General features: G+C 36.6%; 1 protein-coding gene across 2 annotated transcripts in view; it reads left to right on the top strand.

Moving 5' to 3' along the window:
* Positions 1 to 20,177, top strand: part of LRRC28 (leucine rich repeat containing 28) — a 56,529-nt gene that overhangs the window by 14,642 nt on the left and 21,710 nt on the right. For both annotated transcript variants that reach the window (XM_062583829.1, XM_062583830.1), the window contains one exon: positions 19,175 to 19,381. In XM_062583829.1, coding sequence (XP_062439813.1) covers positions 19,175 to 19,381 — 207 coding nt within the window. The remainder of the gene's footprint in view (positions 1 to 19,174; positions 19,382 to 20,177) is intronic.

Here is a 20,177-nt window from a genome sequence, read left to right as displayed (position 1 = left end):
GCACATTAGACAACTAGAAAGGAGGGTGGGTTATACTCAAAGTTGGACTGAAGTTTCCTGTTTGACAAGGATTAGACTTTTTATTGCATGTTACTTGATATCCATACTTTTTAGAATGGCAAGTTGTAGCATCTTGTTCTAAGATTTAATTAAAAATGAGGTTATGTTTACTCAGCACATGTTGGAGTTAATTATAGATTTACTAAAATGAAAAGCTTAATGTTTTGCCAAGTTAAGAGGGAAAGCTAAGTAATTTAACAGAGAATAGGGTATGGTTTATAATCTGAGCCCATCTTTTGGCAAAGTTCCCATGAAGGGGAGGAGGGAAAAAACATATCAGCAATTGTCTTTCTACGGACTAGACCAAGTTTCCCTTTGTGTATGTTGTCGGGGAAATTTAAAAGTTAGAGTTGAGTGTATTGATTTTGAGGAGGGGATGTGTGTAGAAGGTATGAGTAGACGTTTGGTATTTGACTACCTATATGATGATATTTCTTTGAGCTGTAAACCGAAATTGCAGGTGGCTGGAGAGTATCAGCAGCTGCTGTGGCGGCTGAAGAGAGGTACAGATCTCTTTGCAGCAGTCAAATGCAGGTTTAGGAAATGCCCTTTCTTCCCCAAATAAGGAAATGCGTGGCTTCCGTTTCAAATTGACATTTCTGTATTGTCTCTTAAGACTTCTGCATATTGCTGTATTGTCTCTTAAGACTTCTGCGTATTGCAGCCACTTATTGCCATTTTGCTTTGTTTAGGTTGAAACCAAAGGAAAACTTACTCATCTGCCTTTTGTATTTTTAAAGTGCATATTGCCATAATGTTTAGAGGAGGCCAATAGCATAGTGGGTTCTTAGATTAACTTTTCATTTTGTTTCTCCTCAACTCTCTTTACTTTTTAGGGCAACTTGCTTTAAAAATAAAGTCAGTTTAAGCCTTATTAAAAGACATCTGTAGACTTATAAAACTTGATCTTCAAAGCATTTGACAAAGATCCTGTGATGCTGATAAGGGAGTGTTATCCTCATTTTACAGACGGAAAGAGATGTTTTTAACAGAAGTGATTTGCTCCAGGCCACAGCAGGAGTCAATGTTAGCCAGAAATAGAATTTGGGTGTTCCCATTCCATTTGTTAAGACCACACCTTTTTGAGATTGTTCACATTTAATATTGGGGAAGACTGAGTCTTTCTATCTGTTATTAGAAAATTAGTAAATATCTCTCTCTAATTAATAACTCTCCTAGTTAATAGGAAATTAATGGTAGTAAGATCAGTGAGTGTGATTCTTTTTATTATTATTTTTTAAGTGTAACAGCTTACATTTCTAGAAGACTGAAAGATTTCATGAAGATGAATTTCAAAAAAATATATGTACACACACACACACACACACACACACACACACAAACACAGATATAAAATGGATTGGTAACTTCACTGGTGACAGACAAGAAGGGTTCAATCTTTATTAAAAGTATAAATGAAACTGTAATTGTTGGATCACTGCTTTGTCTGTTTATAAAGTAATCCTAGGAATGTTAATTGATTACTGCTAAGACTGTTTTACTTAGCAGTTTGCTTTGCTAATTGGGGGCAAGAGAAGATTTGAGACTTAAACCGCATATTTATTCTCTCTCTTTTTCAAGTTGCCATAAAGTACAATATATGTATTTACTATTCATACCAGTATTTCACTGATAAAGACCTCTTGAATACCCAACTTAGTTATTCTGAATAGAGCTCAATATAAGGTATTTCAGTAAATCTTAATTAAGAAGTTGTGTTTATATGTCTTTCCCTACCTCCCTTTTCAGTAGATTTCCACTGTTCAAGGGTACAGCATGCTAATAATTCTATTCTTATTCTAGACTTTGGCATTAAAATATGTAGTTCTAACTTTTTAATTTGTTTTCCATGTTTTGATTTAGAACCCCTAAAACACGGAGGAAATATAAGAGGAAAAATCCAATTTATTTCCCTTGTTTTTCTTATTACTGTCTCTGATTTAGGATAGGCTTCTTGGATACTTTAATATTAAAGTTCAAAAAAATTTTTTACAGTGATTGTGACTTTAAAATCTGAGGCACAAATTAATGCAGACCCTTTTTTCAGAGTTGGCATAACCTTAGTCCACTCTGCTTTCCTAATTTAGTAACATGTATAAAAATATGCACGACGGGACAGGTTTGGTACGCCAGGCACCAATCCAGAAGTGTGGTGTTTTTAAGTAAATGGACTTGTGGGGATTTGAGGAAAACATAGATTAGGTTACATGAGCTTTGCATTTTGTAAGTCTGTAACTATTTAAAGGAGCATGGACTCCTAAATAAAAATGTTTTAATTGTTATAATAATAATAATGTGTTGTTTTTATTGAAGTAGATTTTGATGTCTAATATTAAAAAAAAATGTTTTCTTAGCACAGATCAGTAAAATATATGCTCTGATGAATTCTTGTTTGCCAGATTCAGTCTACTGTATAAAACTGAAAGTCAACTTACGAAGGTCTACACTGGCTCTTTCTAAGCTTCTTCTTGTAGTTGTCAGAGAAGCATACTTATGAGATACCAGTTCAAATTTCTTACTTTGACTGAAATTAATGTAAGTTTATGTGGTTGTACTGTAGATTCAGAAATGTATTACTCCAAAAGCTTGGTAGATCCTAGAAAAGATTATCCAGTTGTCTGATACTTGCAGCAGCTCTAATGAATGACCATTAATTCAAAACCATATGTTTAAGGGCAACATTACACTATTTTATTTATTTTTTTTCACGTGGAAATTGGATTTCACATTTCTAAAATATTTAAGGCAGTAACAGACTAGCCTGATGGCTGAGATGCCTGTTTTTGTGTGCTGGAAAATCTGCCTGCTAATAATGCAATGATGATTTAAATTAATCTAGTATTTTGCAAACATGGCTCTTCATGGTTTCTTTGCCTACTGCTTCAACTGGAAGGTATAGAGGCTGCTTAGAGGAAAAAAAAATAATACTAAGACTACTTTTTAGAAAGTAAATGCTTAGGTTCACCAATGAAAAATTTGTTTATTTACCTAAATTGATGCCATGCTTGTGTATTACTAGTTTTTTTCACATCAGGATTACTAAGGCTTCAGTAATTATGTCATCTTAACCTAGAGGTGCAATAAAAATGTCTTTAAGACATTCTTTGGATTTCTAGGAGGAAAAGATTTTTTACATGTTTTGATCCTGTGTAAATTACCATACAGCCCTGTCCTGACAGCCTGTAAGAGTTAAATTTTTTATGAGGAAAAAATTCCCCTAGGAAATCACAGAAGAGAATCATCTCTGAAGAGTTAGGAACAAAATGGCAGTGTGGATGGTTACTGACTGTCACTGGAGTTTGTGACCTAAATAGAGGTGACCACAGCACAGAGTAGTATTTTGTACAAGTGGTATTTCTTACAGATCAGCTTTCATGAATGTCCAAACACAGTGGTAGCTATTTAATTAAAGGATATTGGGAGCATGAGATTTTATAACAAAGTCTGCATTGCTCAAAGATTTGGTTTGCGTTAAATTCTCAGGAGGAAAACTAGTACTTTTGAGTGCTTTAAATTTATGGGGAGGGAAGTGAAGATGATTTAAAAAAAATAATCTAGTAAGTTCCTGGAAATTTTCATTAAAACTTTTTGTCTGTATACTCTGACCCGTACAGTGTGTCAGAGTGAGTCATCTGTGTATACAGAGTTGTTCACTATTCTCTGTTTGTCTGCTTACCCCTTTTCATGGTTATTTTCTTTCCATAGTTCTCTGCCACTTCCTGCCTGTTAAGAAGCTTTTGAAAGCCTCTTTGTTAATATCATACAACACTAGTACACCACGGTAGGTTCATAAAGCCACTAGATGCTGGTAGCAAAAATAGTACTACTAAACATACAGTGTGAAAAATTCTAGGTATATTACATTAAGTTTAAGATACTTTTTTTTTTTTTTACTTCTAGTTCCAACACTTCTTCCAGATAGGCTTGTATTAGGCATACTGGAATTGAATTATTTCAAGAAATCAACGGAGAGAGGGAAAAAGCAACAGAAACGATGTTAAGAAGAAGGGGTTTGGGGGAAACCCTCCCAAATCTTCCTTTCAACAATGGCCTGTGGTATTCCTCATTATGATGTTCCTCAGCAGGTTCTCAAAAATGCATTTGTTGTGTGTTTTGTGATTCATTAATTGGAAAATAACAGGAAACAATTGGAAGGAGCTGTCAATTTAAATTTCACAATGAAAGCCATTATGTATTAAAATATTGCTTTCTATGTTAGGCTTATAGGACTAGCAAATTCTGTCTTAAAACTTGCTATTCTATTTGAGTTCAATCACTGAAAAAGTATGTGGAAATTAAGCTATCTTACTGAGCACTTTTTTTGCTTAAAAAGTAAGTGTGGTATGGCTCGGTGCATCTCATTTTCAAGTACCTCTAATTTTATAAAACATATATGTTAAAACTGCTGTAGTGCTCTTTACATGTCTGGAAAAGCCATCAGGGACAAACTGAAACTAGAGTGTGGTTTCATGTCAGTAATGTGAAGGCTAAGGCAAAAACCTAGAGACCAAAGAAATATCAAGTGTTCGGGTTTTCTAATACTACTTTTGCAATATTTAAAAGGCATGCAAACCCTTTCATTAAACTTACTGTTTTGAAATCTTTTTTTTTACTTCTTTGCTACATATTTTAGCAAGATACTGAAAATTTGGGATCAGTTACTGTTTCCTTAGCTCTTAGTTTGTTTATAATGATACTTTAAATTTGGAAAAAAGTCTCTACTTCTTTGAGTTTTTACTCTATTTAATATGTGAACAGTATGCACATATAATTACTGAGTTCCTACATAGCTGTATCTGAGAGTAGGGTGCACTGTATCAGCATTTTAAAGACCATGTTAATTTAATGCAGTTTCTTCATACGATCTTGGCAAATGAATGTAAAAGTTCCCTGTTTATCTGATGACTCTTGCTAGCTTTAGTGAAAGTTATGATGGCCTCACGTATCTGGAAAGAGATGTCTGCCAAAGTGACACCATGTGAATTCTAGACATTAAAATAATTTTTACTGCACTGTGCTTCTAGTAGAATGTATTTTTAGGAGGTAAGAATTTCTCAGTGTAAAACTACGTGAGACCTGCTGTTGCCGAATTTGTAATTTTCAATGATGATTTCTTGTGGAGCATCAGAATCCCAGGTTACTATGTTTTTAGTGCTTTGAAACTATCTAGCTTCTGAGAAGTGTCAACCTCTTGACATTTGTTCGACATTATTCTACAAGAGAACCTTGTGAAAGATTTTTGCATCAAACTCATTGAATCTGGCCCCACTAGTCCCATACCTTTCTACTCTTCTCTCTCTGAGAAGAAGCAGCAAGAAACCTGATGAGGTGTAGGTGAAACTGGGATGGAGGAGAGAAGAGCCAACCTAGTTATTAGCAGTGGTGCTCTCAAGCCTGTTGTGCTTTGAAGTACTCCACTTGTGAAAATCAAAATTTTTGCTTTCCTCCTGGTAGCTGTCTCGCTCAGGGTTTTTAGGTAGGAGATAAGGGAATTGTGCCAAGATACAGCAGTCTGAGCGCTTCTAACGTCAAGGTACTTGGAGCATTTCTACATTCCTGAGGATGTGGGAGCAGATTTAGTAGATCTCTGTTACAAATTTTGCTCTAACTTTAATGTTTTGATTTGACACCTTAATAATTTCTGGGTGCCCAAAATCCACCTGCTAGGTTCATCTTTTCTTCAAATGGGCTCCTGTGCCTTGTCTTTTTTTGGTTTCCTAGTTAGGCAGTAGCGGTTCTTCTGTCATAACATTCTTCCTGGCTCATAAACTTTTCAAGGTTGGCTTGAAAAGTGTCAAGTCTTCACCATAACATGAACTCTATAAAATACACACACTTGAGTGTGATATCTTGTTTCAGGAAGGTGGTTGTCCTGCAAAATTTCTGATCTGTTAAAGCTTAAATTAGGCAGATTATTCTGCAGCTGTGAACGAGCTAGTAACTGGTTTCTCTATTACGAGATTTGGAGCTGCCTCTTGAATCCTGGGTCATGCTTCTGTTCTGCAGTCCTTGATCTGTTAAGTCACTATAAGCCTTATTTCTCCAGGGTTTTCCTCCAGGAGGTGGTGTGGGGGGTTGGGCAGTCACTTTGAGGATGTTAAGAGTCCTGTAAGGAATCTTGATGAACACTGATCTGGAGTTAAAAAGTTCGTGCAGGTGTCAGATGTCTTACAAATAGCTGTAGAAGCATGGTGGAGTTATGTTGCATGTTCTTATGCCTTTTTATAGATAAATCTTCAGTACTGCTGATTGCAACACATTTCATTAAACATAAAATTGCTTAGTATTTTTCTAGTAAACTCAGTTTGAGACTTCTCAGTAAACTGTTAAAATAAATTAAACTAGTATGGATGTCAATATAAAATTAAGTATTTTTTTCATTCATATCTAACTCATGTGTCCAAGGAACCTCCAAACTTAGCTTACAAAATGTCTGCTACAGCATGTACAAAATACCAAATGGAAAGGAATTTAAATTGAAATACTTGACTCCTTCTCACTCTGGTACCGAGTTTTTGGATCATAATGAAATTGATAATAGGGCAAAGTGGAAATACTGCTACAACATACATTAATGCACACTGTAGCCTTTCAAATAAATGACTTCAGCAGCTGACAGGAGAAATGACAACATGATTTTTCTAGGATCTGTGAAAACAGAACCCTGATGGAATTAATCTTCCCTACTCTACTCCTCGCTCCTGCCGTTGCTTCAGCTGACACACAGGACTACTGCAAGTCTCTTGACCTTTGATTATGCTCCCAATGACATGCTGAGCTGGAGGCCACAAGACAAAAGTGGGAAGTTTATGCAGCGATATATAACTTTAAAGAACATTAAGTTGTCATTGCTGCTTTGATCAGTGTTAAAGTATACTTCGATAAAACTCAGATAAAGGGCTTCAGGCTGTAGCATCAAAACAATGCGTTCTGTTCCTTTTAGTTTGAAAAATTTATGTTACACAGCCTGTTTTAAAAAGTGGAGTGTGCTTGTGAGAACTGATTAGACTTGGCACACAGACCTAAATAATGAAGGTCAAATAGAACTTGTCTTTGTTTTATGTTTTGATTATTTGAAAAATTGCATTTGAGAGGACTCACTGTGACGCAGTTACATACTGCAGAAGAACATAACTTTGGAAGTGGCTGAAGGTGTATTGAATGCTGTGATTATTCCATTAGTGTTTTGTTTTGTGTGAGTTCATGTGTACTGGAGGAGGGGAAGGAGAAGTGGGAGTTTTTCACCTGTTGGTCAGTTTTACACCTGATGGAGTTGAATGTGAGATGTAGAGAAGTAGACTACCAGGAATTTAATTGTGTTGGAATGTAATCCTGTGTTGTAGTCTAGTTCTGAGTGTTTGGAGGTATTATTTATGTATGGAAACATATTTGAAAGTCTATATAGATTATCAGAACTAATATTCCTAGTTGCTTTAATTCACATACTACTCGTGTGGATTGTAAGACTCTACAGCTCATTCGTCTATTGGTAGCTCTGGCAAATGCCCCCTTCCCACCTCTTCAAATGGGACTTTTTCCACAGAATGCTTAATCCGTTATTAAGAGCACAGAAAACTCGCTGCTTTTGGGTTTAATATGAGGGTTTTTCCATGTTATGGCTGTCAACAGTCATAGTCTGAGCAACGTACCTAGGGGCTATAATGAGGCAAGTTCTACTTCTTGCACAGTGCATGTGTTAGCCTGCCTTTGTGCTATGAAATGGAGGGTATGGGACTTCTAGTAAGTCTCTTCCTTTTGAATGTTTGTTCTTGCAAAAATCACTTATTGCGGCTGGTTAACATATTCTGAGAAATTGAACTGAACTGAGTGATCAGATAGTGCCTAATGTCATACTAACTTTCTAAACAGGAATTTTAGAAAAAATTGGTTTTAATTCATCTGCCAGCACAATGCTTCTGCTGATGATTCTGAGAGTAAAGATCTGACTTTATTGGTTGCTTGGTTTAAGCACATATGTGATATATATGTGGCTCATTTCTGAAACTTTATAACAGATGCTCTTTAAAATACTTGGAGAAGTCTTTCTCTTAGAACTGTTATCCAAAAGCAAGGCTGAACTTCTCTAAGAGGTTTTTGAGATGCTCAGGATCCATCTCACAAACCTTTGCCAATAGCTATTCACATGGGTAAAGAAAGATGTATATTGACAGGACTGTGACTAAAGCTCTGGCATTGAGACGTCTGCTAAGAGATATTTCATGCACAAATGTGTATGTGTTTCTGTAGAATGAAGACTAATATGGACAATCTGTTCAATAGAGTGTAGTTAGATGCAAAGAACTTCAGCTCTGAATAGATATTAAACTGTGGGGCGCTTCTCTGAAATATTTCAACAGTTTGTAAAATATGTGAAAAAAGAGATTGTAATAGTAACTGCAAATTCCAGGATTACATTAGAAATGTGTTACCGACTTCATTATGCTACACTGTCAAACTTTGTTTAGATGCCCTGACTTACTCCAAGAGGGCCCTAAACCAAGGTAAAGCAAGCCATATAAGCAAAGCAGCTTTGTGGGGGGGGGGGGGGATATACCCCTGCTTGTTGCTTTTACCAGCATTGGTTAGATGGTGAAAAACTTCATTAAATCCTACACCAGCTTAGTGAGTTAGAGTATGCATCTGCTATGATAAGACGTGGCTGCAAACCTTCTTATTAACAAAATTTAGTAGTTGTTAGTGTATAGAGCCTATTCACCCGTTGAATTTTTGGAATAAAATTACCTATTACCTATTAAACTATTAAAATCATTTGCTACTTGTATTTCATGCAAAATCTGTTGCTAGTTTGAAATATTTTGATTTTTTTGTTGTTGTTTTGGTTTTTGTGTTATTGTTTTGTTGACACGATATGATGACCAAATAAAAAAGATAGTGCTCTCCCATCTAGACCTATTATATTTGGAAAAAATAGCTCTTGAACTTTAATTTTTATAATTTTGAGGTGTTGTATTTTCAAAAAATTGTTTTTTTTTTTTTTTTTTCCTCATTCTCCCCCTCCCCAAACTCTTAAGCCGTTATAAACAAAGCTAGCTATGAATATACTTCTGTATCTTTGGTTGCTTTTTTCTTTTTCCAGGCTCTCTGTAAGTTATGAACAGTGATTAGCTTTATTAACGGATAGTTGATTTTATGTGTGCATTAAACGAATTTAGTAGTGCGACTTGGATACTCAGAAGAGGTTGGAGAACAAGGTTATTTGGTCTTTGGAACTGAACTAACGCAAATGTTAGTTTTGTGCAACAGAAGAATTTCAAAATACATATATTTCCATTCTGATCTTGTTGACCAGAAGTAATTTTCTTGTATCTTTCAATGGATCGGTTTGAGAGAGTTAAAATCAAAATATTGCTTATTATTGACATACTTGTTTTTACTCAACTAGTCTATTAAATGAATTGAGGCAAAATAAAATGCATCATTTACTGACACGAAATCTAAATGGAAAAAGCCTTTAAAGAAAATGTGTAGAACTGGAGGTGTTTCATGAGATTAACTTTGTCACACATGCGGCGTTTGAAAACTGATTTCAGTTAACTTAATGTTACTGCAGTAGTATTTAATATAAAGAGCCATGCTTGACTTAAGAGTTGCCAAGGCTGCATTAAATTATCTTTCCTTATGGAAGGCTTCGATGCAGAACAACTGCAAGTATACTCCAGGTGGTAATTGTTTAAGGTGTGAGAGCTTTATGGACTAAGACTACTTATTTGTGTAGCTAAAGGAGTAAATTCCGAGAGTGTGTGGGGGGCTCGTTCTGAGAAAGACTGCAAGCCTTGCTTGTCTCTCTGTACAGAGCTGAAACACTATGCAGCAGTATCTCCCGCGGGTTGAAATGATACTTGCAGTTGCTCTCAGCATTTTGAAAATCAGGACACTTACCTTTTGATAGGATGTTGTTTTCTTCAATGACAATCAGAAACTGTTTAGCCCTGTATATCACTTTCTTAGTAGCCACATCATTGTAGTAGCTCCTGCCTGTCTTTCTGACTCGGTGAATTGTCTAGTCTTCTGGGTGGCCTCACAGATGTGTCTTAAGCACAGCTGAGCTAGGGAAGTGGGGAGAAGCAGTGGAAGCTCTCTGAGCTGCTGCTGCTGCCAGAAGGTGGCATGTCCAACCCTAGTTTTCACTTAAGAGGGCTGCACTCCTATTACAATGGGAATGTTTCCTGTTTTCTGTTACGGATACCAGCTTTACCCTCAGGGAAGAGGCTTCTTTTAGTATCTCCCTGTAGTAACTTGAGTGGACATCATTTGGCCTGATATACAGTGTAATATTTTTTCCACTGAAAGCTGTAAGTCCAGAGTGAGTTTTCATCTTACGTTATGCATTTGGTTACTTTGGGGTGGAGGAGCCTTAAGAAAAGGAGTAAAGATGCATCTGTTTCCAATTGGCTGGAAACAGTTGATAGCAACAGACACAACAGATAGGTCTTTGCTTGGATTATTTTGACACTAAAGGAGTAACAGGTTAGGAGAGAGACCAGTCTGTGGAGTTGATCTGAAGTTTTTCCTTTCAAGAATAAGAAATGAAAGAGCTCTCACAGACTTTATGGTCTAGTTTGACCCTGTCTCTATGACTTCCTGAACTATGCTTAATCTCTCCTTAGGATGTATTCAGTTTTTGGTGATCACTGGTTTGTTGTACTTGCAGGGCACCGGAGCAGCCATTTTTAGCTGGCCAGATTTTTGATTTCAAATTATTAGCTCTTTATTTTATGCACTAATTTTTTCTGGAAGGCTTTTTTCATAGCTTGTGTCTTGACATTAATGCAAAGTGAACTGTAAATGAAATGCACCAGTAAAGATGATGAGACAGAAACAAAACAAGAGAAATGTAATACATCTCTTGCTTCATTCCTATTATGTTTGTTTGTACTGCCCAAGAACACCCCAGACAGGAAAGTGACTGTTCCTCAAAGCAAAGTCAGCAGTGAAAGTACATCACTTCCTAAATAACAGACTTTTTTGTAAGGCACTAGTAGATTTTTTTTCATGCAACATACTTGACAAAATACCATTCTGTCTCTTCACATTTCATCTGAACCCCTCTTTCCAAAATTAGGCACATCATTTAATAAAACTGTAGAACGATCCGTTAATACATTAATTTCACATCTCTTTTTTTGTATAGCAATAGTACCTTGTTTTGGAGTTATAATGTACTCGACAGCGTGCACTAGAGCAAAATGAAAGGATGGGCTCTCTTCTGAAAAAAAGCTTCATGGCCTTGAGTTACCATTCTCTGTAAACCACTGTGTGTTTTTTCCAGTCTATAAAATGTTCTGTATTGCTGCTTACTCACTGTTTTCACCCAGTTTTCCCACTTCTCTTATATATGTTAATTTCTGGTGTTGTTATTACCTGATTTTTTTCTAACTTTTCTCACTGAGACTATCAGATTATGAAATAAAATGGAATTCCTACTTGCTTGTGAAAGCACAAGTGCAAGCATTAGGAAACTAAGACTTTTTTGGGAATTGGAGGTTGACATTTTAAAAAATTAACACCTTAGATAAAGGGGCTTAGGGAGGCATCTGTCTTAAAGAATGTGAGCGGATACATACCCTTAACTGTTGTAGCTTCTTCTGTTGGCATTGCACTCTATTCCAAAACTATGTCTGTTCGAATCATTTATTGCCTCAAAAGACTTGTCATCATTGGAGAAGCAGTGCACTTGTGTGGGTGATTTCTGGCAGGAATTCGCAAAAAAACCATGTAGGCTTAACAGGTGTGATGCAAGCACATTGAGGGGAGATGTAGAACAGAAGCTGATAACCTCCCCGGATCTGTGCTGTCTGTTTGGGGAGGAAAAGATTTAGTTGCTTCAGTGCTGGTGCTGAGGAGAGCACGGAGAGCTGGACCGGTGAAATGCAGAAGGCTGCCAGTGTTGTCAGTTGAAGTTTAACTGTGGAAAAAGAGGAGGAACCACTGACACTTAGTTTGTGTTACTGGAACTTAACGAAACCCTCGTGTCTGAAGTCTGTTTTCAGCCACTTTGCTGGATTAATGTTTTGCAAAACGGGAAAGCCACTTTTCCCACCTTTGCGCATAGATAATGATACAAAATAAAAAAGGGTTGGTACCCAATTTGTGTGTGACAGTTAGCAAGGTTGAGAAAAAGAGTCTATTTGAGTAAATTGAATAGAATGTATTTTTCACTTCTTTTGTCTGTTTCTTAAAAGTTTTTAGAGGTGTTTTAATATAGTTTATGGCTGAAGTAGGTGAACCTGAGAATTGGGAACATCTTTGAGGTGTTACTTACATGACTGTTCATTTACAAAGGCAATCCTGACCTAGAAAAGCTTTTTCCCTCTTCATTCCTGCCAGGATGTTTCTGGGAAATGGAAGTATAAGTATTGCTTAAATCAAGTTTCATCAGCTGGCATACAAGTTTATGACCTAAAAAACTGAGAAAATTCTATGGAATAGTCGACCTTGTTTAAATACAGATTATCTGTGAGGCAGTTTCTGCAGTATCACTTCCAGTCTCTCCATTTTTTCTTAAAATACAGAGCAAATGTTGGGCTGCACAGAAAAAATACAGCAAATCTTCAAGTCTGTTGTGCATGAAAAACATAACCCTTTAAACGCTCCCATTAGCAATACAGTGGAAGTCCTGCATGCAGTAGTGACAAAATGTTAATGTGATTCTTTTTACCTGCTTTTTTTTTCTGTCCTGAAATCTAATACCAATTTTCACTTGTGATCAAAATTTCTTGTTTGAACATGGCACAGGTAAGAGCCAATTTGTGCTAGAAAACATAATCTTTATAAGCCATGAAATGTGAGCTATGTGATAGGACAGTAAATGTAATGTAATATATAATAGGCTATTTAACTTATTTCAACCATCTTGTAAGCTATTTAAGTCCTCCTGAGGCATCCCAGAGCTGATCTTAAAGATTTTTTCCCTTCTATCTCTTAGTTATTTTAACTTGTACTCACACTTCCTATCCAGAACAGTTTTAAACTGGTAAGAGTTGCAAACTTGAAAGGTGTTAGGCATGTAGAGGCTTACATTTTTTTCAAATGTGAAAAATATTAAATTTTGTATATATGAAAGACTTAAAACATCTGTAGCTTACTGTTAAATGGTTTTACAGGTCTAATAGTAAGGTGCATCTTATACTCAGGTTCATGGAAATTGATTAAAATAATATTTCAGGGGTGAAGTATAGTAGTGACTCTTAGTATCTTCTATTTATTTTCTGTAAACGCCCTCTATTTTCTGTTTAGATCCTAGAAAAGAAAGGGGTCACTTGGTGCATGAAGTCCGGTGCATCATAGTCATAGCCAGCCAGCTCAGATCTTGACTCTCTTAGGACTCATGTCCTTCTAGGTACCACAAGCCAGAAAAAATCCCTCAATAGCAAGTAAAGACTTGTTGCACAGAAGTCTTGCAGCTTTGAAACTACTGTTTGCTGCTAAAGTTGCAGAGAGGATGGCAGACGAGAGGGTGACCTGTATATTAGAATCCTGTGGCAGCAGGATGTTAGATGGGAGTGAGAATAGGATAACAGGAGGACTAGCACCATTGCCCATGCTCTAGAAGAAAATCAGTCTCTGTGGTTTCAGCCTCTTGGCATGAGGAATGTCCCCAGATTCCACAGCTAATTCAGTAGTTGGGTTGTGGCATTAGGCTTATTCTTGATCATATCCTTGGGACATACTTAGTTGTCTGTTTGTGCAAGTGGTGCTGCTAGAGGAAGAAATCAACAGAGTGCCATAGTGGTGGCTATGTAGTTACATTGATTAAATTTTTTATTTCTATTTTTTTAACACTGCCCGTGTTCCTGAACACCTGTGTTTCAGATGAAGTCACTCTCTGCCTTGTACAAAGGTATATTCACATACTTCCTTGCTCCTGCTAAAATGCTAGTTATATCTAGAAATTGCATTAGTCATTCTCCCTGGTGGCTCATTACCCTTATACTGTGCACCAGTATACCCAGTCCGTCTCTTCCTTCATTGTTTCAAGTTAAGATGTCTGACTCATATCAATTCTCATCAGTCTCAGAGTTCATGACTTTGCAATTTTTTTCCCCATTATTTTTCATTCCCTTTCTGTCACTGAAGTCTCGCTGTAGTTCTTGTGTCTCATCCTGTATGGTGATTTGGTTCTGTATTGTATTAGCAGTACTTTAAATGTTTGTGTCATCCACAAACCAAAACCTAGTTTCTCAACCAAGGTAGAGTGGCATTTCTAACCAAAGCAGGACCCTGAGGAACACCACTAATCATGTTTTCTCCATCTCAGTAACTTGCTTTTCAGTGTATGCAGTACTAGATGCTATACTTGTGTTACCGTACCATTAACTAAGAAATGTAGTTTCATCGAAGAAAGATAAAGTAGTATAATATGATTTGCAATTGGAAAGATCCCTGTTTTATTCCACTGTTTATGTTCAAGTTGTTGGTTACTCTTGATTACGCTTTTCCCACGGAACACCTCTTTCTGAAGAGCAGGGGTTTTTTTGGACAAAGGATACACATTTGTTCTCCAGGCCTAGGCTACTATCCTCAAAATGTCTTACTCATTGAGAATCCTCATTCCTGAGCTTGCAGTTTTGATGTATAACCCATTTTTCTTAGTATGCTGGGGTGGATATTTTTTAAGCAGCTTCATTTCATTTCAGTAATGGATGTGGTAATTTTCAAGTTCTTTATCCTTGCTCTCATGAGGTATTCTATCTCTGTCCTCATATATAGCATTATTCGTGCGGGAAAAAAATGATGCAAAAAGTTAATTTAATATTTGGTTTGTCCTGCTAATTTGTGCCCCTTGTTCACACCAGTTCTTTGTTCTATTTCTTATTTCAAGAGCTTTTATTTGTTTTTCATTTTCTTTGAGAGTTTCCGTTTTTGTGGCTGTTTCTCCTGGCAGTTTTCATTTAATTTCTACAGTCTGACCTCTAAGTGACAGCTCTCCTTGCTGATCAGTCCCTTTTTCCATTCCTTGTAGGTTCTCTGCTTTCTCTTAATATCCTGTTTTGAGGTGCATACTCATGCAGGTAGGTCTGTAGCTGTTTCCTGTCCCTTTTTTTTTTCTTCTTGGATTGAAATACTAAGATAGTGTTTGATTTAAAGTAAATCTGTGCCTTCCATGCACTGAAATCCAGTCGTGTATGTGTTTCATATATCTGTGGATGAAATTTTGGGTTATGGCCCATCAGGGAAAGGTGGAATTGTTCTTGAAACTTAAAGAAAACTGTTAGTTATATTTTACTTATGCAGCTAGTGGAGCCTGTACCCCTAGAAGGTTAAGGAAGTTTGAATTGCCTATGGCAATTATTATATGTTGTATAGGCTGGTTACTTCCAGATGGTGTTTTTCCTGCAAATAAAACCATAAGAATTAATTTTAAAACCTGGCATTTAAGCCATCTGAACCATATATATATTTTTTCTGCTGCTAGATAATGTTTATATAAATACAATCAGTTTTGTTAGAAGGTCAACAATTTTGGAAATTTCTTAAATTATTTTAATAAGTCACTTTTTTGTAACAATATGCTTTTGGGGCTGAGACACATACCTTTTTGGTGTTTTTTCTTTTGTAAATATAAACACATAAAAAGATAGTTCATTTGTCCCTTTCTCCAAGTAGTTTGGAAAGCTGTTGCAACAAATGCGAGGACTATTTCTCGGAGCCATGGTAATCACTTCTGAATCTTGTGTTTACTCTTCATATTAGCAAGGATGAAAAAGACGAATTAATTACTCTGAGTGCTGGCAGTTTCAGAATACAGTCTAAAGTACTCGTATGTACATGTGTGTCACTGGAATCAAGTTTCAAAGCCTGTAGGCAGGACTTTGGGTGTAAGCCTGGGTATAAGTTTCTGGGAGGTAAGGCCGTATGTGAATTTACAGTCTGTGAGATACTTCATGCGTACTATCCTGTGAGCGCATTCGTACCATATGGTCAAGCCACATAATTGCCCAAATATATGTGAAAGCAGATGGATGTAGCTGAAACACTTTGGTCCAGGAATCAACACAGTAACTTCAAGTTTGCACTCGGTGTGCCTCCACAAATCTGGGGTCATTCTGATGAGTTTAGCAAAGCTTCTAAGGATTTGCTGTACCTTCTGATGTCAAAACCAGGCTCGGTGCAGTGCTGTGAGATGCTGTGTTGATTTTGATAGTGTTAATATACTGAAGCTAATATAAATTTTAAATTACACATTTATGAATTTCATTTAAACGTAATTGGAATTCTTGAGTGTGGTTTAATGGTGATGCATAACTCTTTTGTTGCAGCGTTGTTTGAGTTTAAAATCTCTAAATAAGTCCCTTCTCTAACAAATCTTTTTAGTTGGGAGTAGTTATTTCTTTTCTGTGTCTGTCTAAAATGTCCAAAGACCCCGTCTCGTAAGTGTCTAAGTGCTTGACTCAGTGATGGCAAGAGAGAAGTTTATAAAATCTTTCACTCCTTGTTAGGAAAGGTGTCCTTCAGCATTTATGTTGCAAGAATTTAAAAGTATGAGTGATAGTATTTAGTAAATAAAAGCTTGAAAAACTTACTAATGGACTGTTTATATTTTGTTTTATTCTTTATTGTTTTCCTTTGCTTCGAGATTGAAACCAATTTAGTGTCATTAAAATATGTCTGAGCAAGTTCTTCAAAATGAGCTTTCAACTCTGTGGTGGGGAGTCTTTGGGGGTTGTATCTTTAATCTGATGGCACTTTAAGTGGTTTGGCTTACTCTTCATAATGGGTTGGTGGGTATTTTTGTAACATATGGTACTCTATGTTGAAAGTGGATGTTTACATCTGGTATGGATTGGAAGATTAAGGTAGAGAGGATGAAGTTTTGGACAAGTATGTGTTTTTTGGATGAAGGATAAAGTGAGAATACTTTTATTTCCTCTTAGATTTGAAACATATCATTCTAGCAATGCCTTTGAAACTCTGCCAGCTTTGCCAACCATAACATTTATGGGATTTTTGGACCTATACTGAATTAGAATACTGTTTTTAGTGGGAGAGAAAAAGGTTAGTGCCTGAAAATAGCTAGCCCTATTATTGACTGCATGTGGTCAGTGGTTTGGCTGAATGTAGGTGGCTCTCTTCCTGTCACTGTTTTAAAGCATATGGCTTTGTTTGCGATGAATATAAAACTCTTAAAAATGAGACTGCTCTACTGTAGTTTTGCGCAGTAGTCTTGTGCTATTTAACGGTGATTATTTTTCTTTGCAACTCATTTTCAATCTTGTAGTAATTTTCTTTTAAACAGAGCTCACAATTGATGTTTATATCAAAACTGTCAAAAGTTTGAAGAATGTGGTCATCTATAGCAGCTGCTTTTGTCAGGATTGTTTATAAAAAGATGCATGTACTGTGTTGATTCTTTACTGTAGTTAGTGCTGGGTTGTTTGCAGTGGGCAGAAACTCCTTGTTAATGCACACACAAACCTTCTATTAATTACTGCTTTTGTGAAAATCTTTAATATGGAATTAAAACTTCCTGTTCATGTTCTCAGTAACATTGATAGAAATATTTTTCCCAAGGTCAACTTTCAAATTCGTCATTTTTCTTTTTCCCACTGTGTATAAGATGGTTTGAAATTAATCTAACTCTCTGTTTACGTCTCAGGGTGCAGAGATCATACAAGGTGGTATCAGAGCTTGGGGAATAGCAAATATTTTAGCTCCTGCTGCTGAGGGAGCTTAAGGGCTCAACAGGCCCTGTTTAGATTTAGCTGAAATAGAGCTGCCCTGTGTATAAGTTTAAAAAAGAAAAAAATCTGGGTGATAGAACTGTAGACTGTGTATTTTAGAATTATTTATCCAATATGTCTTTTATGTTTTCAGTGTGGAAAATCTTGGGGAGTCTTCTTCAGCAGCTATCAGATGAACCAGCAAAAGCTGGTTTCATTTAGTTAAGGCAGAGAAAATTTGGTTCTGCAAGATGCTGAGAGTTCTCAGGAGAATTGAGAGCACTAAACTCTTGATGAGTTGGTTACATTGCTGTAATGAATTTAAAAACAAAGCAAAACTGTTTAAAGTTTTCCCCATGTTCAGGGGAAATACTTCATCGAACTATCCAATTTACAGATTTACTGTGAAAGAATTAATAAACAAATGAGATAATCCATAAGACTTCTCAATGTATTTGTCAATCAGTCTTTGGAGAAGCGCATCCTGATCCCGAAGGCCAGACAAAAGGAATCACTCCGTTACACAAGTGAAGCTGCTTACTTGATCAGGTCTTGTAGATTTTGAAGAACTTGGTGTGATAGCTGCAGAAAAAGCTGTGTGATATTATTTAAAATGCAAAATGGACTTCTACAGAACTCTTACGTTCGCAATAATTAACCAGATTTTTCAAGTGTTAAGAAAGAAAATCTGTAGAAGCTGCCATTATTGCAACTATAGATTATAACTTACTGTAATGTCCTCCTAAAATAACATGACCTGACATAATAATTTACAGATTGTTAAAATGAATCTCTGTTCTAATTCAGGCTAGCCCTTTTAAATTGTAGGGAGCGGTTGTTCCTAAGCATGCTTGGCGAAAGACTGTCACTAAGCAGAAAAATGATATGCATGTATCTGTAAGTCTAATTGCAAGAGGATCTTAAGTAAGGTAGATATCAGCATTGTATCCTCAGATTTTTTTTTTTTTTTAAGTTACATTTACGTGAATTTGAGGTCACGTAAAACACACTTGCTTAACAGTAAGCTATGTAGTGTTTTTTTTTGTTTTTTTTTGTTTTTTGTTTTTTTGGTTTTTTTTTTTGTTTGTTTGTTTTTTTTTAAAGCATTGATTTTTGCTATTCCTGATTTTGGCCCAAGAAATTGCTTGATGTTTTTGTCGGTCATAATAGGCACAGTTCAGGAATGCGCTGTCTTGAGAGATGTCGTATTTAAACATACTGCCTAACAAATAGCTGCTCCTCAACCTAAAGATTTGAAAGGTGAAGGTATTGGGGAATATTAGTTTAGTTCTGAACATAGCTTGATAGAGTAGTACCTTGAGAGCAGCGGCTAGCTGCTGACTTTTGTTTTTGACTTGCTGCGATCTTTTTTGTGGCTTTGTTATGAACCAAATTATATTAATATATCTCCCTGCCTAATGTTTGGATTGTAGAGGTCGGAGACCTGAGGGAGCTGCAAACTCTGGACATTTCCACCAATCGGTTGATAACTTTACCTGAAAGGCTGCATATGTGTCTCTCGCTGCAGTACTTGACTGCAGACCGCAACCACCTGTGGTGCGTTCCCCGCCACCTGTGCCAGCTGCCCAGCCTCAACGAGCTGTCCATGGCTGGGAACCGCCTCGCCTTTTTGCCACTTGGTGAGTCACTGCGTTCCTCGGACTAGTGGGGGGTCGGAGAAGAGATGAGAAAACAAACCCGCTTTCTAAAAAATTTAAAAAAACCCGAAACCCTGCAACAGGTGATTTTTCATCTATGCTGGTCCCTACAAACTCTGTTTGTAGAGCTGTCACAGTGATCACATTGTTGGAAAATAAGGTAATGAAAAAAGTGAAAAACGTTAAGGTTTCATGTCTATTTTAAAGCAGTAGGTCAGCTATCAAAGCTGCTTTATTTTTAGTTAACTAGGGAACAGAAAGTTTAAATGATGTCCTGTTTAAATATAATACTATGTAATCTGAGTTCCACCACTCTGGATAATGATCTGTTTGTTTGCTATATGTGATGATTTAACAAAGATTCTTCAGCTAGGGTTTTTAACGTGCCATGGAAACCAGTAACTCCACAGAAATTGTTACATCATGAGGAATGTCAGCACTGCATAATCTAGCTAAATTTTAGTTTGTGCTGTGTGTAGGCATCCATCAAAACTTTCACAGCAGTAGCCCAAGAAAGAATTAATTTGCCTTTTTCTTAACCCTTTATAAGTTTGGAACTGTAGAAGGAGACTTCGAGGATAGGAGGTGTGTGGCATCTTCTTGTGGGGAGGAGCTGCCATGTTCGTAGGGGAGGACACTGTATTTTGCCTGTGAAAAGCAAATCGTTTGCTGTGTGTTTATTACTCTTTACATTTAGTGGACTGTCAAGGGCTAATCCTGCTGAAATATGGACATGTGTGCAGATTTGTCATGTCCAGGGAATAACCACTGATAGTTT

Source organism: Rhea pennata, chromosome 10 (genome assembly GCF_028389875.1).
Source record: "Rhea pennata isolate bPtePen1 chromosome 10, bPtePen1.pri, whole genome shotgun sequence".
NCBI classification, from domain to species: Eukaryota; Metazoa; Chordata; class Aves; order Rheiformes; family Rheidae; genus Rhea; species Rhea pennata.
The sequence above is the reverse complement of the archived record's forward strand: the minus strand, read 5'-3'. Positions and strand labels throughout refer to the sequence as shown.